Consider the following 23,442-nt stretch of genomic DNA (forward strand, 5'->3'; position numbering starts at 1 on the left):
GCCTATGGAATAGGATGGACTGGCGCTTAGGACTGAGGCACACCTGAGAACTGTGTCATGAAGAGATAGACCCAAATAGCCATTTCCTCTACTGTTTTCTTGAGTTTTTAGCTACCAAGTAAACCAAGTTCTGCTATCAGCCTTCCTCCCTGGTGAATAGACTACAGGAAAGAAATATGAGAATTGTTTTGTAAGTGGAGCTTAGGGCAAAAGCCCACATTGCAGCAGCCGTAGAAGAAAGGCTTTTCCACCTCCCAACACACTGCAGAACCAAGCAGTAGTGAAAACAGAAAGGAGACTTAATCAGTGGAACAGAAAAAGTGGCTCACTGACCCCAGCACATCTTCTGGGAATGGACGTGAGCTTTAGGTTTAAAGTGAGAAAGAATTAGAGTGTGAGTGCAAGTGGTCCGCAGAGTTAAACAGTCCTGGTCACTCTGTGGTCAGTATCTCAGCTCTAGTTCTGCAAGGTCATCTGAAGACATCTTCATTGCTTGAGTGGACCTCCAGGGAGTGAGCTTGTTTGTGCTCCAAGGCTCTGTCCTTCTAGGCTGTGCTGTTCTTGGAGTCCAGGGTTCAGAACACTAACTGGAGACTGTTTAGCTCTGTTGTGGGGTCTGGAGAAAGGACAACATAAAGCTGTCAATAAGATCCCTCAGTTACTCTTGTCCTTGTGCCTTTGGTTTGAAAGGCCCTGAGGTAAATTAGGTAGCCCTGGCTCCTAGATCGGTTTGTCTTAGATGATGAACCTTGACTGCTTCAGAGGTAAGCGAGCAAAGTCAAGGAGGCAGATGGAAAATGGAGATGGAGATGGAGAGGCCAGACTTTCATCTTGCCTTCAGTTACCTTGAGAGTTCAAGTGGAGATTTTTTAGGAAAGGCCATGCCTAAGTGCCTGTTATAATTCCATTTTTATCAGTAACCTACTGGCGATTGCTGTTGTAGTTCACCTCTGAAAGGAGACTGAAAACCTCTGTATTAGGCATGGTGACTGCAGCTATTCCCTTTCCAAGAGCTATCAATTGACCTCACTTTAAATAAAATAACCAGAATACATTTTGCTGTTCTCAGTGTAAATATGACTTTTTTAAAACAACAATCTCTAGAAGAAAAATAACTGCATTTGTTCATACTGCAAATGTTACTGATATTGTTTATATTGAAAGAGAAGGGTGCTCAGTGTGTCACTTTTGTTTCACAATTAATTCCATAATCCCCCCTTTAAATTGACATCTGTTCTTCTTTCTTTATTGAACCTGCTGTGATCGCAAGCCTTGAAGATTTGATGTCTTGTACCCCCCTGAGGGAATAGCCTTCTGACAGCTCAAAGAGCTGACATAAATCTCACATAGTCCTGGACTGTGTAACTGGATAGCTAAATGGGATGTATAGGGCTTTTGTTTTGAGAGTGTTACAGGTGTGCACATTCAATAACTTTCCATATAAAATGTGGTTCTGAATATCTGTTCAGAAGGAGGAAATGCCATCTGAATGACATTATTTCCTCATGCCAGTGCGAAAGCAGCAGGATGGGAACATACCATCCCATTAGTCTTTGAGGTGGAAGAAACAGCATCAGATGCTGTCCCTAATTTAAGCACACACATATTATCTCATGGTCTTTATTGATCTCTGGTGGCTGTTGCCTGGTCTTCAGATCTTTGAACATCAAACAAATAATAGGCCATAAAACTAAACGTCATTGTTTGATGAAGTGTCCTAATCTGTTAAATCAGGAAATGGCTAGAGTAAATGATTTTACTAGTAAGGAAACACCTGCCTCCTACAAATAACCTAGTGCTTGTTTTCCAAACAGGCACTGGGAGGAAAGAATGATGGTGCTGTTTACACAAAGAACACAGGCAGATGCTCACATGCACAGGCTAAAATGTGCTAGACTTGACTTACCCTCTTAAAATCATTGTTGTAATTGTTAACAAATGTAATGGAAGTTCTGAGCACACTAAAGTAAGGGGTTTCCAGTGCCTATGTGGACTTTGTATAATTATATTTAAATAATTTTAAAATGTTCTCGGCAGCTCTATATGCAAAGTATTAGATTGTGTATTTAACTACTACTGACACATTTTCTTTCAAAGGATAGATGCCTTTCCCAAAATTAAAAAAGAGAAGTGAAATTGTGCTGTTACAGTACTTGGGAAAGCCATGCAATGAGGTCACCCATACTTTCACCACTGGGATATGGAGATTAGAGTAGTTAAGGGCAGTGTTGTCTAGCTGGTGGGTTTGGGGAACAGCCGTGGCTCTGTCCTCTTTGCTATGCCATGAGCCACAGTTTTTTCTCACTTATATACTCCTTTATGATTCTTTACATTGGGGGATATAAGGGAGTATAAAACATATTATCATGTGTTCAATAAATGTGCTTATGGCTACTGAAATCAATTACTAATAGTAAATTCTCATATTTTATAGTAAACTAGGTGCCTTAACTACCTAAAATACTATAGTTTAGTATTAACTATATATTGAGGAAAGATTAGAAATAAATCATATTAAATCTTACTCCATATTACCTTTGGGCAAGATAGCAATACAAGTGAAAAAGAAATAGAAATAAAAATAAAGGGTAGATATTAGGCAGTAACATCATCTTTATATTGTTCCCTAGTTTTATGTAAAAATAATTTATATAATGTTCCCAACACAAATATTAAGCTACAGTCTTCCATCAAAATCAGTATGCATTGATTATTTGCATGGTATTTAATTATATATTATCTGCAAATACCTGAAATATAGATCAAAATAAAGTGATAATTTAAAAAGGATCTCAAGCATGCAATACTAAAACATTCTGTGAAGAGGAAGCAAACCCAGAACATCCTTTACTGTCTGCTTCAGTATGGGTCAGGGACGCTGGGCACAGAAATAGTAACGTGATTGAAAAACAGCTTCAAAGCATGTGTATCAGTGCATGCATTCTTACCTAGAGGGGAGCCTTTCTGCCCCACCCAGCTAGTTCTCTCGGCCTTCAGAAATGGGGCTGATAGTCTTAGAACTGTTTATCAAGGTGCGTGTCTCACACACGCATTAAGAAGTGGAAGCCAAAATTAGAAACAGGTTAAGATTGTGTAGTGAGTGATACAGAGAACTCACAAGAACTCAGATTGCTTGACAATTCAGGATCTGCTTTATGAAAGGGAAAACAGACTTGTGTACTGTGAACATTTGTCTATTGGTCGTAATGACCTGGAATAATCAAGAAATACTTTAGTGTTCAATCTGACATAGTAATTATATTTTTTTTTACATTTTATTTTATTTAAAAACTCTTTTTCATCTTACATACCAACCACAGTTCTCCTCCCTCCCCAGAAATTAACATTTTTACTATTGATTGAGAATATATGTTTTCATATTTGTAAGAGCCTTACCTGAAGTAATTCACATTTATCAGAATACTTTGATATGGTTATTGTTGATCCCCATTTGTAGAAGGGCAAAGACACAGCATACTAAATAACTTGAGAAGTAGGGATATGACCATTTAAACTCATTCTATAATTCTAGCTAGGGTTTCCCAAAAAATACTTAATGTATAAGGTTTGTTTATATTCTAATTTAACATGCTTACTATATGCCAAGCATTGAAATATATATCAAGGACCTGTAAAAAGTGAAACAGCAATTGAAGTGTGAACCTGGTAAATTGTGAACATAGTTTTCTTTTTATAAATAAATTTAGTGGTAAAGATTTTCAAGGTGAAGTGATTCTTCTCATTGTAAGAAAATAGTATTTATGAGATATTTTAGTTGATCATTACAGTACCAGGAAGGGGTGCTGTGTCTGCTAATTTTCCTGGTCACTCACTGCCCCAGCATTCATTGTCTCCTCTACTTCTCAGTTTTTGATTTAGTGGTTGCCACCACAGAAATCAGTAGAGGCTTTTTTTTTGAAATTATCATGAAAAATTGCCTCTCTGCTTCACTACTTTTGGTTTACAAGAATACAGCTGATCTTACTAATTTATTTTCCTTACACAAAGGGAAAAATTCAAGATGATTATAAAAAGGAAGGCCAGAAAAATGTGGGATTTGAGTTAAATAGGTTTTCAACCAAGCTGATTAAAAAATAATAACTACACTGGGTGGTGGTGGCGCACGCCTTTAATCCCAGCACTCAGGAGGCAGAGCCAGGTGGATCTCTGTGAGTTTGAGCCCAGCCTGGTCTACAGAGCCAGATCCAGGACAGACACTCCCCCCAAAAAATCAACCAAACAAACAAAAACAAAACAACAAAAAAACTACACAGAGAAACCCTGTCTAGAAAAACAAACAAACAAACAAACAAACAAAAAAACAAAAAAACCCAAAATAAAATATCTAACTACTTTTGGCTAATTCCAATACTACGTATGACATGGCTTTAGAGTGTGCATGGGGTGGTGTGTGTGTGTGTGTGTGTTTGTGTGTGTGTGTGTGTGTGTGTGTGTGTGTGTGTGTGTGTGTGAGATTTTTGTCATTCCTTTCGTCTCATTGTCCGTCAGATTCATGTTCCGTCCTACGGTATTGTCTAGGTCTGTAAGTGATACTTTCAAATGCTGAGTTGAGAGCTTTCTTAGCACTCAGGAAGGCTCTGCAGCCTCACTGCTGTGTGGGCACAACTACACTGTCATTCACTTTTCCCTTTCTGTCAGCTGCTCAAAACTTTCTCTTCCATTTTAGAAGATCTCTATAATGTCCACATGGAGTATCCATACTGCATATTTGAATGTGTGAAGAGAATTTTCCCTTAGCCATTGTGATTAGTGCTATCATCCACCTACTCAAAGGTTGCTACACACAGGAAAGACGCAATCAATCATGATGGACATTTTGTTCCAAACTTGGTCAATGGGTGCACAAGTCATGCTTAGCAATGGAAGATTTCATAATAGCCCTTCTATATTTGGTTAATGCAGACACATTATTTATTCTGGTCTTTTCAATCCTATGAAAATTCTTTCCTTTGTCAAAACTAGGATTTTTTAAAAATCAAAGTGATTGGTACATTTTTTGAAGTTGATGTATACCAATTTGTTTGTAAGCAAATCTAACTTTGAATTGAAAAGTTGTATTAGGAGTTGAACATTGAAATTATTCTGTGGTTAAGCAGGTTTCTACCATGAAATACCTAAGTCTGAATGAATGGATTTGAGATTGTTGTTTCTTTATATCTCTGAGCATCCTTGTCTTCCAGTGAGTTTCATATGCTCTCTATTGGCAGGTTCATGAATTGCAAAGTGAACTTGATAAAGAGAAAGAAGATGCTCAGAGGAAGATCCATAAATTTGAGGAAGCTTTGAAGTGAGTAAAAAAAGTTACAAAATATTTAATATTTTCAAAATTGCTCTTACTTGGGGCTGGAGAGATGGCTCAGTGGTTATGAGTACTAGCTTCTCTTCCCCAGGACCTAGGTTCTAGTCTCAGCACCCACTTAGTGGTTGAAACTTTCTGTAACTTCAGTGCCAGAGCATCCTAAGCCCCTTCTGGCCTCTGTGGGCCTTGGATGCATGGATGTCCTACCATACAGGGAGGCAAAATGCCTATACACATAAAATAACAATAAAAATAAGAAGCAGACAAGTTGCTCATACTACACTGAGAGCCAAATGAACTAGACAGTGTCGTGTTTCACAATACCTTGGAGGATGTCGTTTCACATTGCTTTACCATCATGGAGCTCTGTTTTCAGACTTAGTCTACTAGTTGATTTTTTTTTTTTAACAGAAGAACCAGTTCAGCTGTTTTGAAGTGATAAGAATAAGAGAAAAATCGAACTTAGTGGTTTCAGATGCCCTCGTCCTCTTAAGTGGAAACACATTCTTACAAAATGAGGTTTAGCTCTTAGGGTCTTTAGAAATCACTGTGCAGATTTTGTTGGGTAATAAAGTGTTTTAGTTGTTATGTTCACAAATGGATTACTACCTAAGCATTTTTTAGGAAGGGCTTTATCTCCTGACCCGATGCATGAAGGTACATGGCATTAGAGCTTGCTTTTCCATTCCACTCACTTAACTTGAGTAGACTGCTTGACTTTCTTTGTTTTTTTACTGTAAAAATTTCAGCTGGAAAATACTCATTTACTTAATAAATACTCAGTTCTTACCATACGTCAGGCAATGTAAGAAAACACATTCCCAGAGGACCATATAACCATTTGGTAGGCTATTTAAAAAAGTTGGCAGTGGCAGTACAGAGCAGAAGGAATTTTACTGGAGGAAGGTCAATGTGGCACCTGATTCAAGGGATTCAAGGGGGGAGGGGCTTCCCTGAGGTCAGTGTGCCTAGCTAATTTGTTTTCTTTCCTGAACCTCCAAACCACAGGCATTTGCAGAACTACACCAAAGGACACCTCCCATCAAGCATGCTTTGTATCACATTCTCCCTGGGAAGACTGCAGCCCAGCTCTTCCCCCGGCTTTGTTTATTAGTAAATTGGCTTACTGGCTAAAGGAACATCTTAGAATAATTTATATGCTATGACATCACAAGAAGTAATGTTTTTATCTACACAAGGACTTGTTGCTTATTTGTTCACATCAGCCATGAACCAGATGCCGTGAAGGGGGATCAAAAGGCAAGCAATTATTCTCATTAAACATTAAATTGTCATCTTGATTCATTAGAAGACTAACACTCATCAAGGGCTTGAAAGGACCATACCAAAATAACAAATTGTATTTGGAGTTAAAAGAAACTATTTTAGACTTTAAGTAAAATTCCCTGGTAGATTCATGCCTCCCTAGCCCCTAGGTAGTCAGTGCCTTCATTTTGAACACTGGGCTGATGGTCTTAACAGTTTAGCACCCAGTATAGCAGCAATAACCAAAATGGAAAATAACAGAGGAAGTCATTGTGAAGTCGGAACTCCAGAGTAAATAGCAGGAGCTGGCTATTTTCCAAATGGAGACTATTCCAAGGAGTGACTGTTAACTACTGTGGATCTAAGATTGTGCTATTTCGCTGGCCTAAGTATGATTTTACTTTGCAGCCCTATGATGTAAAAAGTTGCCTTGACTTCTTGCAAGCTTTTTTTTTCTTGAATAAATATATACAAGGTAAAAATAATCTTATGTTTACACCGTGGCATTATGCTCTCATATAGTTAATATAGTAAGGGCTGTTTCCTCTGTGCAATTAAATGGATAGTTGAGGATGGCAGAGAAGGCAGAAGTATGTGTATGTAAATTCATATTTGAGTATTTAATGAGTTTAGTATAAGTCAAAGAATTTAAAAACATGTTAGGGATAATCAGAAAGGTGATTGCTAATAGCAGGACTGTTTGAGATGGGGAGCTCTCTACCTGATTTCACAGTGGAGACATGGGAAGTACTCCTGGGTTTTGGTCTTGTCCTGTCTGGAGATTCTGCCTGCCATGGCTGATCTCATTTCCTTTCCATCTGTGAGCTTACTCCGAATGCTTGTCTCCCTTCACTGCCTCACCTTTTCAGACATGCTCCTTCTGTGTCTTCAACTTTACATCGCAGGTCCTCTGATTCTTTCTTAGAATTCCATCCCAGAGTTTTGTAACCATGTAAATGTATTCCTGTTAATTAGGATGCTATATAATGATTGAGATATTAGTGGGGAAATTGTGTGACTTTATTGTGACATGGTTGTGCCGGAGATGTGAAGGTCTGGGGAGTATATGAGATGATACTGATCCCCTCTTTAAACAGTTGAAATGGCCAATTTAGTCTTTGGTTTCAGTTTCAACTTGATATTTCAAAGCTATTGTTATTGAAAAGGGACACTTTGGATCACATATTAGTCACTCCTATTGTCTCTGTCCAAGAAAGGAAAGACCTATTGGTTCCTGGCTTTAGAGGCTCCTTCCATCATGTGGGAAGGTGTGGAAGAGCAGAGTAGGTCACCTGATGGCAGGCAGAGACCAGTGTGCCTGTGCTCTGCTGGCTGCCCCCTTTTCCACTTGTACTCTAGTCCTCAGCCATTGGGTTGGTGCTGCTGATGCTCAGGGTGTATCTGCCCTGCTCTGTCAGTCCTCTGGAGATGCTCTTACAGATACGCCTCAGAGTACTCTTCACCAGTTTTCCAGGTGATTCTCCATGCAATAATGTTGATAATGAAGACTAGCCATCAGAGACTGCAACCAGTAGTTCACTTTGAATGTTGACTCTAGAGAGCTGACTTACTTGTCACTGTTTTTAAGATTTAACACAACTTTAATGTTGCTGACTACTACCATTCTGTGTGTTTGTTCTCTATATGGTCTGATCATTTTTCTTTCCTATTTCATTTTTATTGTAGAAAGTAGTTTTAATACTTTCATGTACTTAGAAGTTATCTGAAACTATAACTGTAAATGTCATGAATTGTATGTTTTTTTTATTTTTCAATGAAAAGTAAAGAATATGGGAAACCCAGTAGACTACACAACGAGAAAGTGATTGCATATAACAGAACAATATAGTGCTATTGTTTGAATGATAAACATTGCAATACAATTGTTTTTTTTTCTTTTTTTTTTTTTAGTAGTTAAAATTTGTCAGCATAGAAAGGAACTGGGCCTGATTCCCAGACCAAAAATAACTCGATAAGTATATGAGTAAATAAAAATCTCTCAGCAGGTAGAGATGTTAGGTTTACTTTATTCCCTTTTTATATTTCTGTAGTTATCAAATTTGATGCTAAGTTGTGGGAACTAAAAAATAATAAGGCATGGATTGAAGTAGTGTACAAATTGAAATATTCAATAGGTGTTTAAAACCTTTTTGATTAATAACTTTCAAACTCCTTTCTTGCAGTAATATTCAAAAGGTGACATGAAACAAATTTATGCTATTTAATTCTTTGCATTTTTGAAAAGCATACAATGAAATATATTTTATACTAAAACTGTGTAGACAAGTTGTGTGATTTTCTAATAGTACTAGTAATATAAAGTAATAACTTTTTATCTCACAAATCTAAATGTGGAGCAAAGAATCTTGGTACAAAATAGTTCATTCTATATGGTCCTATATATACAGGACTAAACATGAATAAAACTCATGGTCTGAGGAGAAGAAGAAAATTATAATGTGGATAACATAAAATTGTATACATACATGTGCATTTCTGTTGGACATAGTTTTCTGTCAAACTTTTAATGTGTAGTTAGGAAAGACACATGTTGGAGAATAGCCCTCCACCCGGACTCTGGGTCTGGCAGAACTTGACTGTTCAGTAGTGTTTCGGAGAGTCAGTGAAGTGAGTGGGAGCCCCAGGGAAGAGTTAAGGAAGGCCTTTCCTCTCTTTTGCTGACCCAACTCTACTTTTGAACCCTGACCCTGAAAGCACACTTCCCATGAGCACCTCATTGATTGAGAAGAATCTGACTCAAGTGCTCTAAGTCATGCATCTGCATGTTTGCAAAGGGTTGATTACAATTGAACAAGCGTTGCATGTAAAGAAACAATGTGAGACATTCTTAGTGGCTTATTTGACTGAATTTACATACAAATACACATACGCATAAACACATTCACATATACAAAAATATTCTTTCAAATCAAGGTTTCTGGATTTTTTGTAGCTTTCTTGAAAATGTCTATGTATATTTTCATATATTAACTGCCTTTTCAGGTAAAATTTCAGTTAGTGTGACAAAGTCTAAATGGGGTTATGAAGCAATTCAATTCGGAATGTTCTTGTTCATTATGTTTCTATGTGAACCTTTTTGAAGCCTACTGTCAATGCTAGTGGTATTCAACAAATGTTTACCATCTCATTGAAAGCCATTCTATGAAGTTGTATGTGTATGAAGAAATTAGCTGACGATCTCCTTTGCCTAGTTTTGTTTAAAGTTAGGAAATAGGTTTTGTATTTTACTTTTCCAATAAACTGACATAGATTTAAAAAAATGTTCTCTGTTTTAACATTTATAGTATTTATAATCTCCCACTAAGTGGAAACACAGATTATTTTCCCCTGAAGTGATTTTTCAAATAAGTTATATTTTTAAATATGATTGGAAAAACTTTTTCTATCAAGCTGTTTTAAATCTCCTTTATCTCTGGTTGCTTGTTTGCTGTTTTGATCAACACTTATAGTATTAGTAGGCAATAGAGATTAAGTTCCCAATAGGAATGGCTTAAAAATATTCAAACTGCCAAGTTATAATGACAATGTTTCTGTCCTTGTATTTATTAGGAACTAATCTTAATAGAATACTAAATAAGTGGGTGTCTATTCAAAGGGGGGCTTTATTTCAATAGGCTTTTTATTTTCTTTTTTAATTTTTTCTTTTGTTTCGGGCAGGGATGTTTGAGACAGGGTTTCTCTTGTTAGCCTTGGCTATTTTGGAACTAGCTCTGTACACCAAGCTGGCCTCAAATTCTCAGAGATCCACCTGCTTCTGACTCCTGGGATTAAAGGTGTGTGCCACCACTGCCTGGCTGTCAATAGGCTTTTTAGATGAAGCAATGCCTATAAAAAAAATTTGGATGCAGTTGCTTGAAGTGCAGACAGCCTTATAGTTCACCCAGGAGCTCGATGTTTTAATTGTGATAGAAAGGAAAAGCACTTAAAGCAGTGTGATATTAGAATTTTGAAGTATAGTAAAATAATAATAATGTAATTCTAATTTTAGTTTTAAATATTGCCAGCATGATGAACCATGGCTTAGTGATTTTGTTTGCAATGTTGATGAATAGTGACAAAGAATTATTAGTCACTGTGCTTTAGGTGTTTGTGAAAATGTGTATTAGGTCACCTTGTGTCTTAGTTTCTTTACCAGTTAATGAAAGCAACTTAATGGTTTATTTGGCTCACAATTCCAGGCTGCCATCCATCACTGCAGGGGAGTTAACGCAGCCAAAACTTGAAGTAGCTGATCATATTCCACGTCTAGTCAAGAACAGAGAGCAATGACTTATGGTGTGCTTGCTTCTCAGCTTCCTCTCTGCTTTTCATTTAGTCCAGGGCCCAACCTGTGAGGTGGTGCCACTCACAGGGTGGGCCTTCCCAACCCAATTAAGAAAATCCCTCACAACCATGTACAGAGGCCTGTCTCCCAGGTGGTTGTAGAACTTGTCAAGTTGACAGTTGGCACTAACCATCACAAAGTTTCTAAGACATTTTATTCTGGTTTAAAAACAAACTTGTACTTCCTAAAATTTTCCTTGGATAAGTAGCATAAGTACTATTCTACTACAGTGTGAAAGTGATCTGATCTATAATTTATAATTGATAAAGATGTCATGCTGATTTTAACTGATTGAAACATATTTAAAAACTAATTGAGGGGAATTGAACTCAGGACCTCTAGAAGAGCAGCCAATGCTCTTAACATCTCAGCCATCTCTCCAGCCCTGAAAATAAGAATTTTTAAAAACCTAGCAGGGCAGAGGCGTGTAGGTGGTGGCTGGTAGAGGCGGGCAGGCCCCGTGGGTGGTGCCCAAAACACAGTTACAATAAAGACCAGAAACTGAGCTATTACCTGCTGAAGAGTTAGTGAAAACAAGCTCTTAATCAAGAGCTTGGAACAGGGATACCTTTAATCCCAACACCTGGAGAAGAAGCTATCTCCATGGGAAGGAACCAGAACGGATCTGAACACTCTGTCTGAGACCAACCAGGGCCCAGCTGCTGATCCTGCGAAACCCAACAACTTGGAGGTGTTGGTGAAACTACCCTGTTCAGCTGAAATCCATCTGGGAGAGGATTCAGATCCCTACAGTTTGAAGTCTGTGGAAACAAGATCAGCTGAGGAGTTGATGAATGAATAAAACATGACCTGAGAACACAGAAGAAGGCACTGCCCAACCACCGAACCAGATCACCAGAATCATAAGTATATACTTCACTGACTTGAGATCAGCTTCTCCCAAAGAAACAGCCCAACAGCACCAATTTAACCAAGAACTCCCAGTGAACCAAGACTAAAAATTAGAACAAGAGAGGCACTTTCAGACACAGACACCACCTGCACCGAGCAGAGGAAGAAATGAGTAGATGCCAGTGCAAAAATACAGGCAACAACATAAAGACGTATATGGCAACATCAGAACCTAGTGATTCTACACCTACAAGACCTGAACATACCAAGACAGAAGAAAGAGAAGAAATCAATCCTAAAAATGACTTTAAGAAGATGATAGAGGCCCTGAAAGAAGGAATGAATAAAAAATTCCGTTAAAGAGGAAATAAAAAATTCCCTTAAAGAAATGGAAGAAAAACGAACAAAAAATTGGAAGAAATCAAAGAAAGCCAAGAAAAAGCAATTATACAGATGAAAGAAACATTCCAAGATCTGAAAAATGAATTTGAGATAATAAAGAAAACACATGCTGAGGGAATGCTGGAAATAGAAATCCTGACTAAACGAACAGGAACTACAGAAACAAGCATAACCAATCGAATGCAAGAGATGGAACAGAGAATCTCTGACACTGAAGACACAATAGAGAAAATAGATTTGTCAGTCAAAGAAAACACTAAAGACAAAAAAGTCATAACACAAAACGTCTAAGAAATTTGGGACACCATGAAAAGAACAAACCTAAGAATAATAGGGATAGAAGAAGGAGAATACCAACTCAAAGTCACAGAAAATATATTCAACAAAATCATAGAAGAAAACTTTCCTAACCAAAAGAAAGAAATACCTATGAAGATACAAGAAGCTTACAGAACACCAAATAGGCTGGATCCAAAAAAAAGGTCCCCTCGCCACATAATAATCAAAACACTAAACACACAGAACAAAGAAAAAATATTAAGAGCCACAAAGGAAAAAGACTAAGTAACATATAAAGGCAGGGGAGTTAAATCAGAATAACACCAGACTTCTCAATAGAGACTATGAAAGCTAGAAGGTCCTGGAGAAATCTTAGGCAGACACTAAGAGACCATGGATGCCAACCCAGACTATTATACCAAGCAAAACTCTCAATCACCATAGGCGGAGTAAACAAAATATTCCATGATAAAACCAGATTTAGATCCTGTGCTTCCATTCATTTGGTTATTTATCCCGGTGCTTTATCCAACCTTGGCTTCAACAATTCTCGCTCATATAAATCCTCTTCATACTCACTAATTAGACTCCCAGTGCTCCACCAGGGGCCCAGCCGTGGATGTCTGCCTTCAGATTCCTCAGTCCTTGGATGGGGTTTAGGCTGAGGGGCCCCCAACTGGATCAGGCCACCTGAACGGGTGAGACAGTCAGTTGGCTTGATCTGTTTGGGAGGCAGCTGTGCATTGGTGCCAGGTCCTGGGCTCGTTGCATGAGTTGGCTGTTTGAATCCTGGGACTTATGCAGGGACACTTGGCTCGGTCTGGGAGGGGGGAATGGACCTGCCTGGACTGAGTCTACCAGGTCAACCCCGGTCCTCGGGGGAGACCTTGATCTGGAGGAGGTGGGAATGGGGGGTGGGCTGGGGGGAGGGGTGGGCGAGAGGGGGAGAACAGGGGATTCTGTGGCTATTATGTTGAACTGAATGGTGTTGTAAAATAATAATAATAATAATAATAATAATAATAATAATAATAATAAAAAAACCAAAAAAAAAAAAACCAGATTTAATCAATACCTGTCCACAAACCCATCCCTACAGAAAGCACTAGAAGGGAAAATCCAATCCAAAGAAGCTAAACACATCCACGAAAACTCAGGCAATAGATAACCCCACACCAATATACAAGAAAGAAGGACAACACAACACAACCACAAAAAATAACAGGAATTAACAATCACTGGTCATTAATATCCATCAATATCAATGGTCTCAACTCACCTATAAAAAGACACAAGCTAACAGAATGGATAAGAAAACAGGACCCATCCATCTGCTGCATACAAGAAACACACCTTAACTTCAAAGACAGACACTACCTCCAAGTAAAGGGCTGGAAAAGGCTTTCCAAGCAAATGGACCTAAGAAACAAGCTGGTGTAGCTATCCTAATATCTAATAAAATAGACTTCAAACTAAAATCAATCAAAAGAGACCAGGGTGGACATTACATATTTATCACAGGAAAAATCCACCAAGATGAAGTCTCGATTTTAAATATTTATGCCCCAAATACAAAAGGACCTACATTCATAAAAGAAACACTACTAAAGCTTAAAATGCACATCAAACCCCACACATTAGTAGTGGGAGATTTCAACACACCACTCTCACGAAAAGACAGATCTACCAGACTGAAACTTAACAAAGAAGTAAAGGACCTAACAGATATTATGACTCAAATGGACCTAATAGATATCTACAGAACATTCCATCATAACACAAAAGAATATACCTTCTTCTCAGTACCCCATGGAACCTTCTCAAAAATTGACCACATGCTTGGCCACAAAACAAATCTCAACAGATACAAAGAAATTGGAATAACCTTCTGTATCTGATCAGACCACCATGCCTTAAAGTTAGACTTCAACAACAACAAAAATTATAGAAAACCTACAAACTCATGGAAACTGAATAATGCCCACCTGAAACATCAATGGGTCAAGGAAGAAATAAAGAAATTAAAGATTTTCTAGAATTCAATGAAATTGAAAATACAACATAACCAAACTTATGGGATATTATGAAAGCAGTACTAAGAGGAAAATTCATAGCTCTAAATGCACACATGAAGAAGATGGAGCAATCCCATACCAATGAATTAACAGCACAACTGAAAGCTCTAGACCAAAAAGAAACAAACTCACCCAGGAGAAATAGACGCCAGGAAATAATCAAATTGAGGGCTGAAATCAACGAAATAGAAAACAAGAGAACAATACAAAAAAAATCAATGAAACAAAGAGTTGGTTCTTTGAAAAAATCAACAAGATAGACAAACCCCTAGCCAAATTAACCAAAAGGCAGAGAGAGAGCACCCAAATTAACAAAGTCAGAAATGAAAAGGGAGACATAACAACAGACAATGAAATCCAGAGAATCATCAGATCATACTTCAAAAACCTGTACTCCATAAAAATGGAAAACCAGGAAGAAATGGACAATTTTCTGGACAAATACCACATACCAAAATTAAATCAAGACCAGATAAACCATCTAAATAGTCCAATAACCCTAAAGAAACAGAAACAGTCATCAAAAGTCTCCCAACCAAAAAAAGCCCAGGACCAGATGGTTTCAGTGCAGAATTCTACCAGACTTTCAAAGAAGAACTAATACCAATACTCTTCAAATTGTTCCACACAATAGAAACAGAAGGAACACTACCAAACTCTTTTTATGAGGCTACAATTACCCTGATACCCAAACCACACAAAGATGCAACAAAGAAAGAGAACTACAGACCAATCTCCCTCATGAACATTGATGCAAAAACACTCAACAAAGTATTGGCAAACCGAATCCAAGAATACATCAAAAAAAATTAATCCATCACGACCAAGTAGGATTCATCCCAGGGATTCAAGGATGGTTCAACATACGAAAATCTGTCAATGTAATACACCATATAAACAAACTGAAAGAAATAAACCACATGATCATCTCATTAGATGCTGAAAAAGCCTTTGACAAAATCCAACACCCCTTTATGATAAAGGTCTTAGAAAGATCAGGAATACAAGGAACATTCCTAAACATAATAAAGGCAATTTATAGCAAGCCAACAGCAAACATCAAATTAAACGGAGAGAAACTCAAAGCGATACCACTAAATTCAGGAACAAGACAAGGCTGTCCACTCTCCCCATATTTATTCAATATAGTACTAGAAGTTCTAGCTAGAGCAATAAGACAACAAAAGGAGATCAAAGGGATACAATCAGAAAGGAAGAAGTCAAACTTTCACTATTTGCAGATGATATGATAGTATACATAAGTGACCCCAAAAACTATACCTGGGAACTCCTACAGCTGATAAACTCCTTCAGTAAAGTGGCAGGATACAAGATCAACTCAAAAAAATCAGTAGCCCTCCTATACACAAATGATAAAAAGGCTGAGAAAGAAGTCAGAGAAACATCACCCTTTACAATAGCCACAAATAATATAAAATACCTTGGGATAACACTAACTAAATAAGTGAAGGACCTTTTTGATAAGAACTTTAAATCTGTAAAGAAATTGAAGAAGATATCAGAAGATGGAAGGATCTCCCATGCTCATGGATAGGTAGGATTAACATAGTAAAAATGGCAATCTTACCAAAAGCAATCTACAGATTCAATGCAATCCCCATCAAAATCCCAACACAATTCTTCACAGACTTGGAAAGAAAAATACTCAACTTCATATGGAAAAACAAAAGACCCAGGATAGCTAAAAGAATCCTATACGATAAAACAATCTTTGGAGGCATCACCATCCCTGACCTCAAACTCTACTGTAGAGCTATAGTAATAAAAACAGCTTGGTACTGGTATAAAAACCGACATACAGACCAATGGAATCGAATTGAAGACCCTGACTTTAATCCATGCACATATGAACACCTGGTTTTTGACAAAGAAGCCAAAACTATACAATGGAAAAAAGAAAGTATCTTTAACATATGGTGCTGGCATAACTGGATGTCAATATGTAAAAGATTACAAATAGATCCATATCTGTCACCATGCACAAAACTCAAGTCCAAGTGGATCAAGGACCTCAACATAAATCTAGTTACACTAAACTTAATAGAAAAGAAAGTAGGAAGTACTCTTGAATGTATTGGCACCAGAGACCATTTCCTAAATATAACACCAACAGTACAGACCCTGAGCACAACAATTAATAAATGGGACCTCTCGAAATTGAGAAGCTTTTGCAGGGCGAAAGTCACGGTCAGTAAGACAAAAAGACAGCCAACAGAATGGGAAAAGATCTTCACCATCCCCACATCTGATAGAGGATTGATCTCCACAGTATATAAAGAACTCAAGAAACTAGACATCAAGATACTAAACAATCCAATTAAAAAATGGGCTAAAGAGCTAAACAGAATTCACAAAACAAGAATCACAAATGGCTGAAAGACATTTAAAGAAATGCTCAACATCCTTAATCGTCAGAGAAATGCAAATCAAAACGACTCTGAGATACCATCTTATACCTGTCAGAATGGCTAAGATAAAAAATACCAATGACAGTCAATGTTGGAGAGGATGTGGAGCAAAGGGAACACTCCTCCACTGTTGGTTGCAAGCTTGTACAACCACTGTGGAAATCAATATGGCGGTTTCTCAGAAAATTAGAAATCGAACTACCTCAAGACCCAGCTATACCACTCTTGGACATATACCCAAGGAATGCTGATTCATACCATAAAGATACATGTTCAACTATGTTCATAGCAGCACTATTTGTGATATCCAGAACCTGGAAACAACCGAGATGCCCGTCAACTGAAGAATGGATGAAGAAAATGTGGTACATAAACACAATGGAGTACTACTCAGCAGAGAATAACAATGAAATCATGCAATTTGCAGGCAAATGGAACTAGAAAAAAATCATCCTGAGTGAAGTAACCCAAACCCAGAAAGACCAACATGGTATGTACTCACTCATAAGTGGATTCTAGATATAGAAGAAAGAACAATCAGACTACAACCCACAGAACCATAGAGGCTATATATATAGCAAGGAGGTCCCTAGGACAACTGTGGATTATAATAAATTTCAGTTTTACTCAATTACTGAGCAAGCCTCAATGAAACATCTCACTATTAAGATAAGAATACATACTGTATCAAGCTGATAATAGAAAAATAAATAAATTAATTAATTAATTTTAAACAATAAAAAAATAAATAAAAATAAAAGAAAATTTTGAATATTAAACAAACATTTTACTAAAGTAAAAAAAGGGAGAACTAGGAACTCATCATTCCTCTCCACATTCTATTCTTTCCCTTGTTTTATATATTTAAAATTTTTTATCGGTGGAGGGCTCCTATTGCAAATCACCCTCTGGAGCGATGGAAGGATCTTTCTACTAGCATGTAGAGGAGACCCGATCTAGTGTTGGTGTGGCCCCGGGGTTCTGTTTATGTCTTTCCTCAGGACAATGAGGTTCCTCTTTGGATTCCTGAGCACTGAACGCGCCCTGTGACTGCTGCTGAAGCCCAACATGACAGAGACCTAATGGGTCTTCATGAAAAAAATCTACCCTTCTGATGCCAATGGAGATTGAGAGCCTAATATCACCAGCTTTGGCAAGCATTAATGTAAGCCTAGGAACTGTAGCCATGAGATTGGATTCTCCAGAAGAGCTGGCAGCTAAAGTCATGCTGGGATCAAGAAAAATGGGCCTTGGCGGTTCATGTTACTGGAGTTGTATCCATGTCAGTGGATGTCCACACACTCCAGAAGAGAATTTGACATTGCTGCTGCCGCTGTTGCTGTTATAGCAATGGTGGCCACCACTGCTACTGTTTATGGGATTATTTCATAATTGCTTACTACAGCTAGCACAGTGGAGACCCTGGCAATAAAAGTAGCTACCACAGTTAGTTAATCTTCCGTTCTATTGGACATGATAAATTTAATTCAGTAGTTACATACATCTCGATTGGCTTTGAAAATTATAAATTTATAAACTCAAGTTCCAATTGCTTTTGGGACACTATCTTACAAGGACTCCAATGTACAGTAAGGCTTGTTAAGGAAGGAAATGGCTCAGTTGCCTTTAGCCTACTGGCTATGGGTGAGATAGGACCTCTGTTGGTCTTTTCTGTGTCGAATACACACAGATTGCAAGCCCAGTGCCACTTTGAGATCTTCGGCAGCAGTTAACTCTGCAGCTCACACACGATTGAGCCTGTATGATAATGAGTATTCAGAGATGGGTAATGCCTGGGGGGCACTCACCAACCTAAAATAGAGCACCTGTGTGGCCTGGGCAGGCGTCTCCATGACGGGTAAGGTGACCTGCTGAAGTCCCACGCAACCCAGGTCAGAAGCTCATTTTTTAATAAAAGCTCATGTCTTTTAATAAAAGCTCATTTTTTAATAGAAGCTCATGTTTTAATAAAACAGATACCCCCATTTTGGGTATCTGTTGCCTTGCTTGCGGACCTTGACCTTGATATCCTCCCAATGCTGATTCCCTGCCAAGTTCAATTCTCCTGAATGCTTAAGGGAAGTTCCTTGTCTGTGAATCCTGAATATTGGGTGTTAACAGCTTAGATGCAAGATTATAAAACATCAGTAGCAAACTTCTGCCCTCCAGGGTTCTCCCATTGTTCTGTAAGTCTGTATTTAAGACTTCCTCCCTCCTTCAATAAACGGCATTCGGCATTAATATATATATATTCAATATATATAATTGAATGAATACTGCGAATATAATCTATGAATACCACAAATGTGATTAATATCATGAGTGTAATTAATGAATATCATGAGTGTAATTTAAAAAATAAAAATTAAAAAAACTAATTGGAAGTATGTAATAGAAACTATACATATTTTTCTATTTCTATATTTCTTATATATTTCTGTGTGTAGAGTGTGCTTGTGTGTGTGTGCATGTTCTACTGTGGGGTTTCATGTGCGTGTGTGCGCATTCTGGTGCATGTGCACATGTGGAGGCTCATGTCAAGAGGCTTCCTTGACTACTATCTTATTCACAGAGGCCGGGCCTGGAGCGTACCCTTCAAGCTACTCTAGCTAGCTAGATTGTTCTGGAGATCCCTAGTCTGCCATCTGGGATGGGAATTACAGGTGGGCTGCCACATCTATCTGACATTTATTTGAATGTTGAAGGTCCAAACTCAAGTCTCACACTTGTGTGGCAAGTACTTTACCCACTAAGACATCTCCCAGCCATTTTCTTGTACTATTATTACTAAATTTAGTAACAGATATAATCTGTAAGGTATTGTCCTATCTAACCATAATGTGACTTCTTATCATAGATGAGTAAGAAGAAAATATATGAGAGGTCTGAAATCATTTGAGATTCCATTTAACTACAATGAGAAGAGTTATATCAAGTTGTACTAAAGATTTTCATTATTTTATAATATATTATTTTATAGTTGAATCACTATAAGAGTTTATTATCACTGACATTCAAGTTCTAGACTAATCCAAAAGGGAATGTTTCTGTATCATTCTAACAGGAGGTTATATTTAAGCAGACTGTCCTGGGTGCTAAAGCGGACACTGGATATTGACAGTGTCCACTGAGAAACCATCAGTGCATTTCTTACTAGTAAAATTAAAATGATTATGACTGCATTAAGTAGCCTATCTCCTGTTGTACCATTTTAGTTACCCTGAGCATATATTAAACCTGGAGTGCCCACAGAGTGAGAACCTGTACTTCCAATACTAGTTTTTATCTTCAATTTTTTTCTTAGATATTTGCAACTGTGCCTCTTCATTTTGAATTTAAGAGTCAGGTTTTGCAAAAATTCTGAAGGGTCTTTTGTTGGATTTGTAATAGTTTTGCTTTAGCTTGAATATAAATAAAAATTTCCATTTTATCTTCTGAGTATATTCCTCCATTAGCTTGTCTATCTTTTTTTTTTTCTTTTATTAAACCTTACAATGCTGTGGCATATCGTTTTTTCCATCGTGTGACAATTTATTGGCTGGCATCTGATTACAGTACTTCTTTTAAAAGATACACAATGGGAACCAACAAAAGGGAGAGAAACTAGCTGTTTAGTGATACACAGGAGGGAAAAGAAAAGAAAGAAGATGACAAGCAATTCAAGTTTCCTTAGTACCTAACTGTAAAGTGGTCCAAGTTCCGGGTGATGGTGCTGCTGTAGAGGGTAGAAGAACACTATTCCTCACCTAGACCCTGCTGGGAACTATCACAGGGATCAACACACCTGTACTTTCAGCTGAGGGCTTCTGCTCGGCAATTTGATTTTAAGAAGCCAAATTTCCAAATATAACCTAAACAATTTCTCAACTTACAGTAAATGGGGTTTTTAAAAATATTACAAATTACTTCTTTGCAAATGAGCAATCACTTAACTTCAAAATCATAAAGGACACCAAGTTATCTTGTTGATTGGGGCTTATGCTTGTCAGACTAAGAATAAAAGAAAAAAAATGACATTTTTAAGCCTGTAGTTCATTTGCCTTTGGAACGGAGACTGGTATCTGAATAAAATAACCATTTCTCTTACAAAAATGATCAAAATTGTAGAACATCTCAAATTCAGAGGCATTTCTGGAGAAACATTGAGATTTACACATTAATACCAGCCAATACTACCATGTTACAGTGTCCATTTAGTTTGATTCAAATGAGTACAATTAGATCATTTGCTCATCATGGACAAAAACAAACCCACAAACTTAACAATTGTATTTTATTCAGTCTCACGATTTTCTGATGAAGGCCCTAACAGCTATCTGAACTTGTCTATTTTAATATCTCTTATTAAACATTTATAAATTTTTCTATATTTCATATTTGTTTCATTAAGTTATGTTTAAGTACCTAATAGGTCACATTATTATATTTTACCTTTTTAAAACAATTGTAGTTTTAATTCATGTAGCCATCTGAACAGAGAAAGCAGTTAAAATATTGAACTGCTATATTTAGAAATTTTGCTTAATTTTATTTTCAAATTTATTTAATTTTTCAAACCTTAAAACATTTTAAAATAATTTACTTTGAAAAAAATTTTAAAATTTTTTTAAAAAAATACTTTACTTTGGGCTTGCTTTGTGTATAATACTAACTACACAGTCAGCAAACGATTCTAATTTTCCCTCCTTATTTTAGTTTTTATGCTGTTTCCTCTCTCTTAGCTTTCTGCTTTGCTATAATGTCCAATAAACTGTTTCCTGTCATCACGGGTGTGGGCATCCTTGCTCATAAGCAATATTTTATCAAGATACTCTCTATTTAGCTAAAGGTTTTGTGCTTGGCATATTGTAGCTGATAAAAGATATGCTCATTCCTAGTTTTCTAAGAAGTTGTTTTTATTTTCTTCTTATCGTTTTTCTTTTGTGACATACTGAAAATGATATCCAGGGCCTCGTGTGCTTGACCAGCATTTTACCCCTGACCCGCTGAGAGATTTTTATATTTTTAAAATTCATGAGTGGATGTTACAGCTTCTCAGAAGCGTTCTGCTGGTTGAAATAACCACATGACATTTTAACAATATAAAATAATATAATTTATAAAATAAATGCTACAAAATGCATAGACATTATTTTAAATGTTACATTTTACATTTCTTGGATCCTTGTTGGTCATCTTGAGTGTTTGTAAGAAATTTTGCTGGATCTGGCTTGCTCAAGTTTACCCAGGATTCTGTGGTGGTGACAGGTTGGCCTATGCAGAGCTTCGTGTCTTCCCACTGAAGCACCTCCTTTTCTGCTCTGAGGACCAGAAATACCCTGTGGTTCATTTCAGCATGTTGTTTCAGTCTCTCTTGCACAGCTCTTTTTATGAGGGTACTATTATTTAGAGTTTCCAATTAATTTTTGGTGAACTTACTGTCCATTTACATACATTGTCTTCTTTGGTGATCTTGTGGAGTCCCAGTCTAAGTCCCATATCATGATACATTTCACATCTTCTTAGTTGACCCAGATCCCTCTGTGGCACTCTAGAATCCTTATTCAACATCTTTATTTTACTGAGTTAATTTTATATTCATTAGCTTTGAGGGTTTTTCAAAATGTATTCTAAATAGAATTCATTTATTAAAGATTTGAATTTTTTCTCCCAGTTTGGGAGTTTTCATTTCATTTTCCCAGTTTGTAACTGTACAGGTTTGTTTGCATTTATTTAATGGGTTAGGAGAAAATGTGGCATGGCATGCATCTGCAGATCCTAAGACCACCTGCTGGAGTCAGCTGTCTCTTTCCATGTGTGGCTTCAGAATATGGACCTTGAGTTATCAGGTGCCTTTGCCCCTGAACTTTGGCAGTGTCTTTCAAGAGCAGAGGCTCTCTAATTAGATGCAGTCCAATTGTTTTATTTATTTATTTTTTTTTACCCTTAGGAAGTATAGGTTCTGCTGCCATAGCTAAGAAACATTTTTTGATATCGACTTTATCTACAAAAGTTTTCTTTTAGAAATCATACAGTTTAGGTCTCATACTTGGATTAATTGGTATACTGAGTAAATTTATTTTAAACATTTATTTTATATCTTTCTTAACATTTTTTTCTTAATGTTCATTTTGTACCTCTCAGTATTAAGCTTTTATACTTACATCTTTTTCTCCATGCCCTTATCGTTGTCTTTTCCTCTGAGCATAGGTGAAGGGAGTTTATGATGTCATTGACTCATATTTTAGCTCTTTTTCACTTCCATTATGAGTTGTTATTTTGTTCTGCATTTTTGCTTCTTAAATCCCCTTTTCACCATACTAATCCCATCCTGTTGCAAACTTAATCAGTTAATTTTAAGACCTTGCCTAGTTCGTAAAGACTCTCTTCTTTCATTCAGCTGCTCACACTTTTTCTGCTCTTTTCTTTTGGATATCCCTTTAGGTTATTTTGATGGTAGATTTTTGTTGAGTGTATCTCAAATGTTGTTCTCTT

General features: G+C 37.1%; 1 protein-coding gene across 11 annotated transcripts in view; it reads left to right on the forward strand.

Annotated features, from left to right (window-relative positions):
- The window catches only part of Cep112 (centrosomal protein 112), a 432,181-nt gene that overhangs the window by 109,750 nt on the left and 298,989 nt on the right, over positions 1-23,442 (forward strand). For all 11 annotated transcript variants that reach the window (XM_076543620.1, XM_076543621.1, XM_042283013.2 and 8 more), the window contains one exon: positions 5,229-5,308. In XM_076543620.1, the coding sequence (XP_076399735.1) occupies positions 5,229-5,308 (80 nt within the window). The remainder of the gene's footprint in view (positions 1-5,228; positions 5,309-23,442) is intronic.

This window comes from Peromyscus maniculatus, chromosome 8, assembly GCF_049852395.1.
Source record: "Peromyscus maniculatus bairdii isolate BWxNUB_F1_BW_parent chromosome 8, HU_Pman_BW_mat_3.1, whole genome shotgun sequence".
NCBI lineage: Eukaryota > Metazoa > Chordata > Mammalia > Rodentia > Cricetidae > Peromyscus > Peromyscus maniculatus.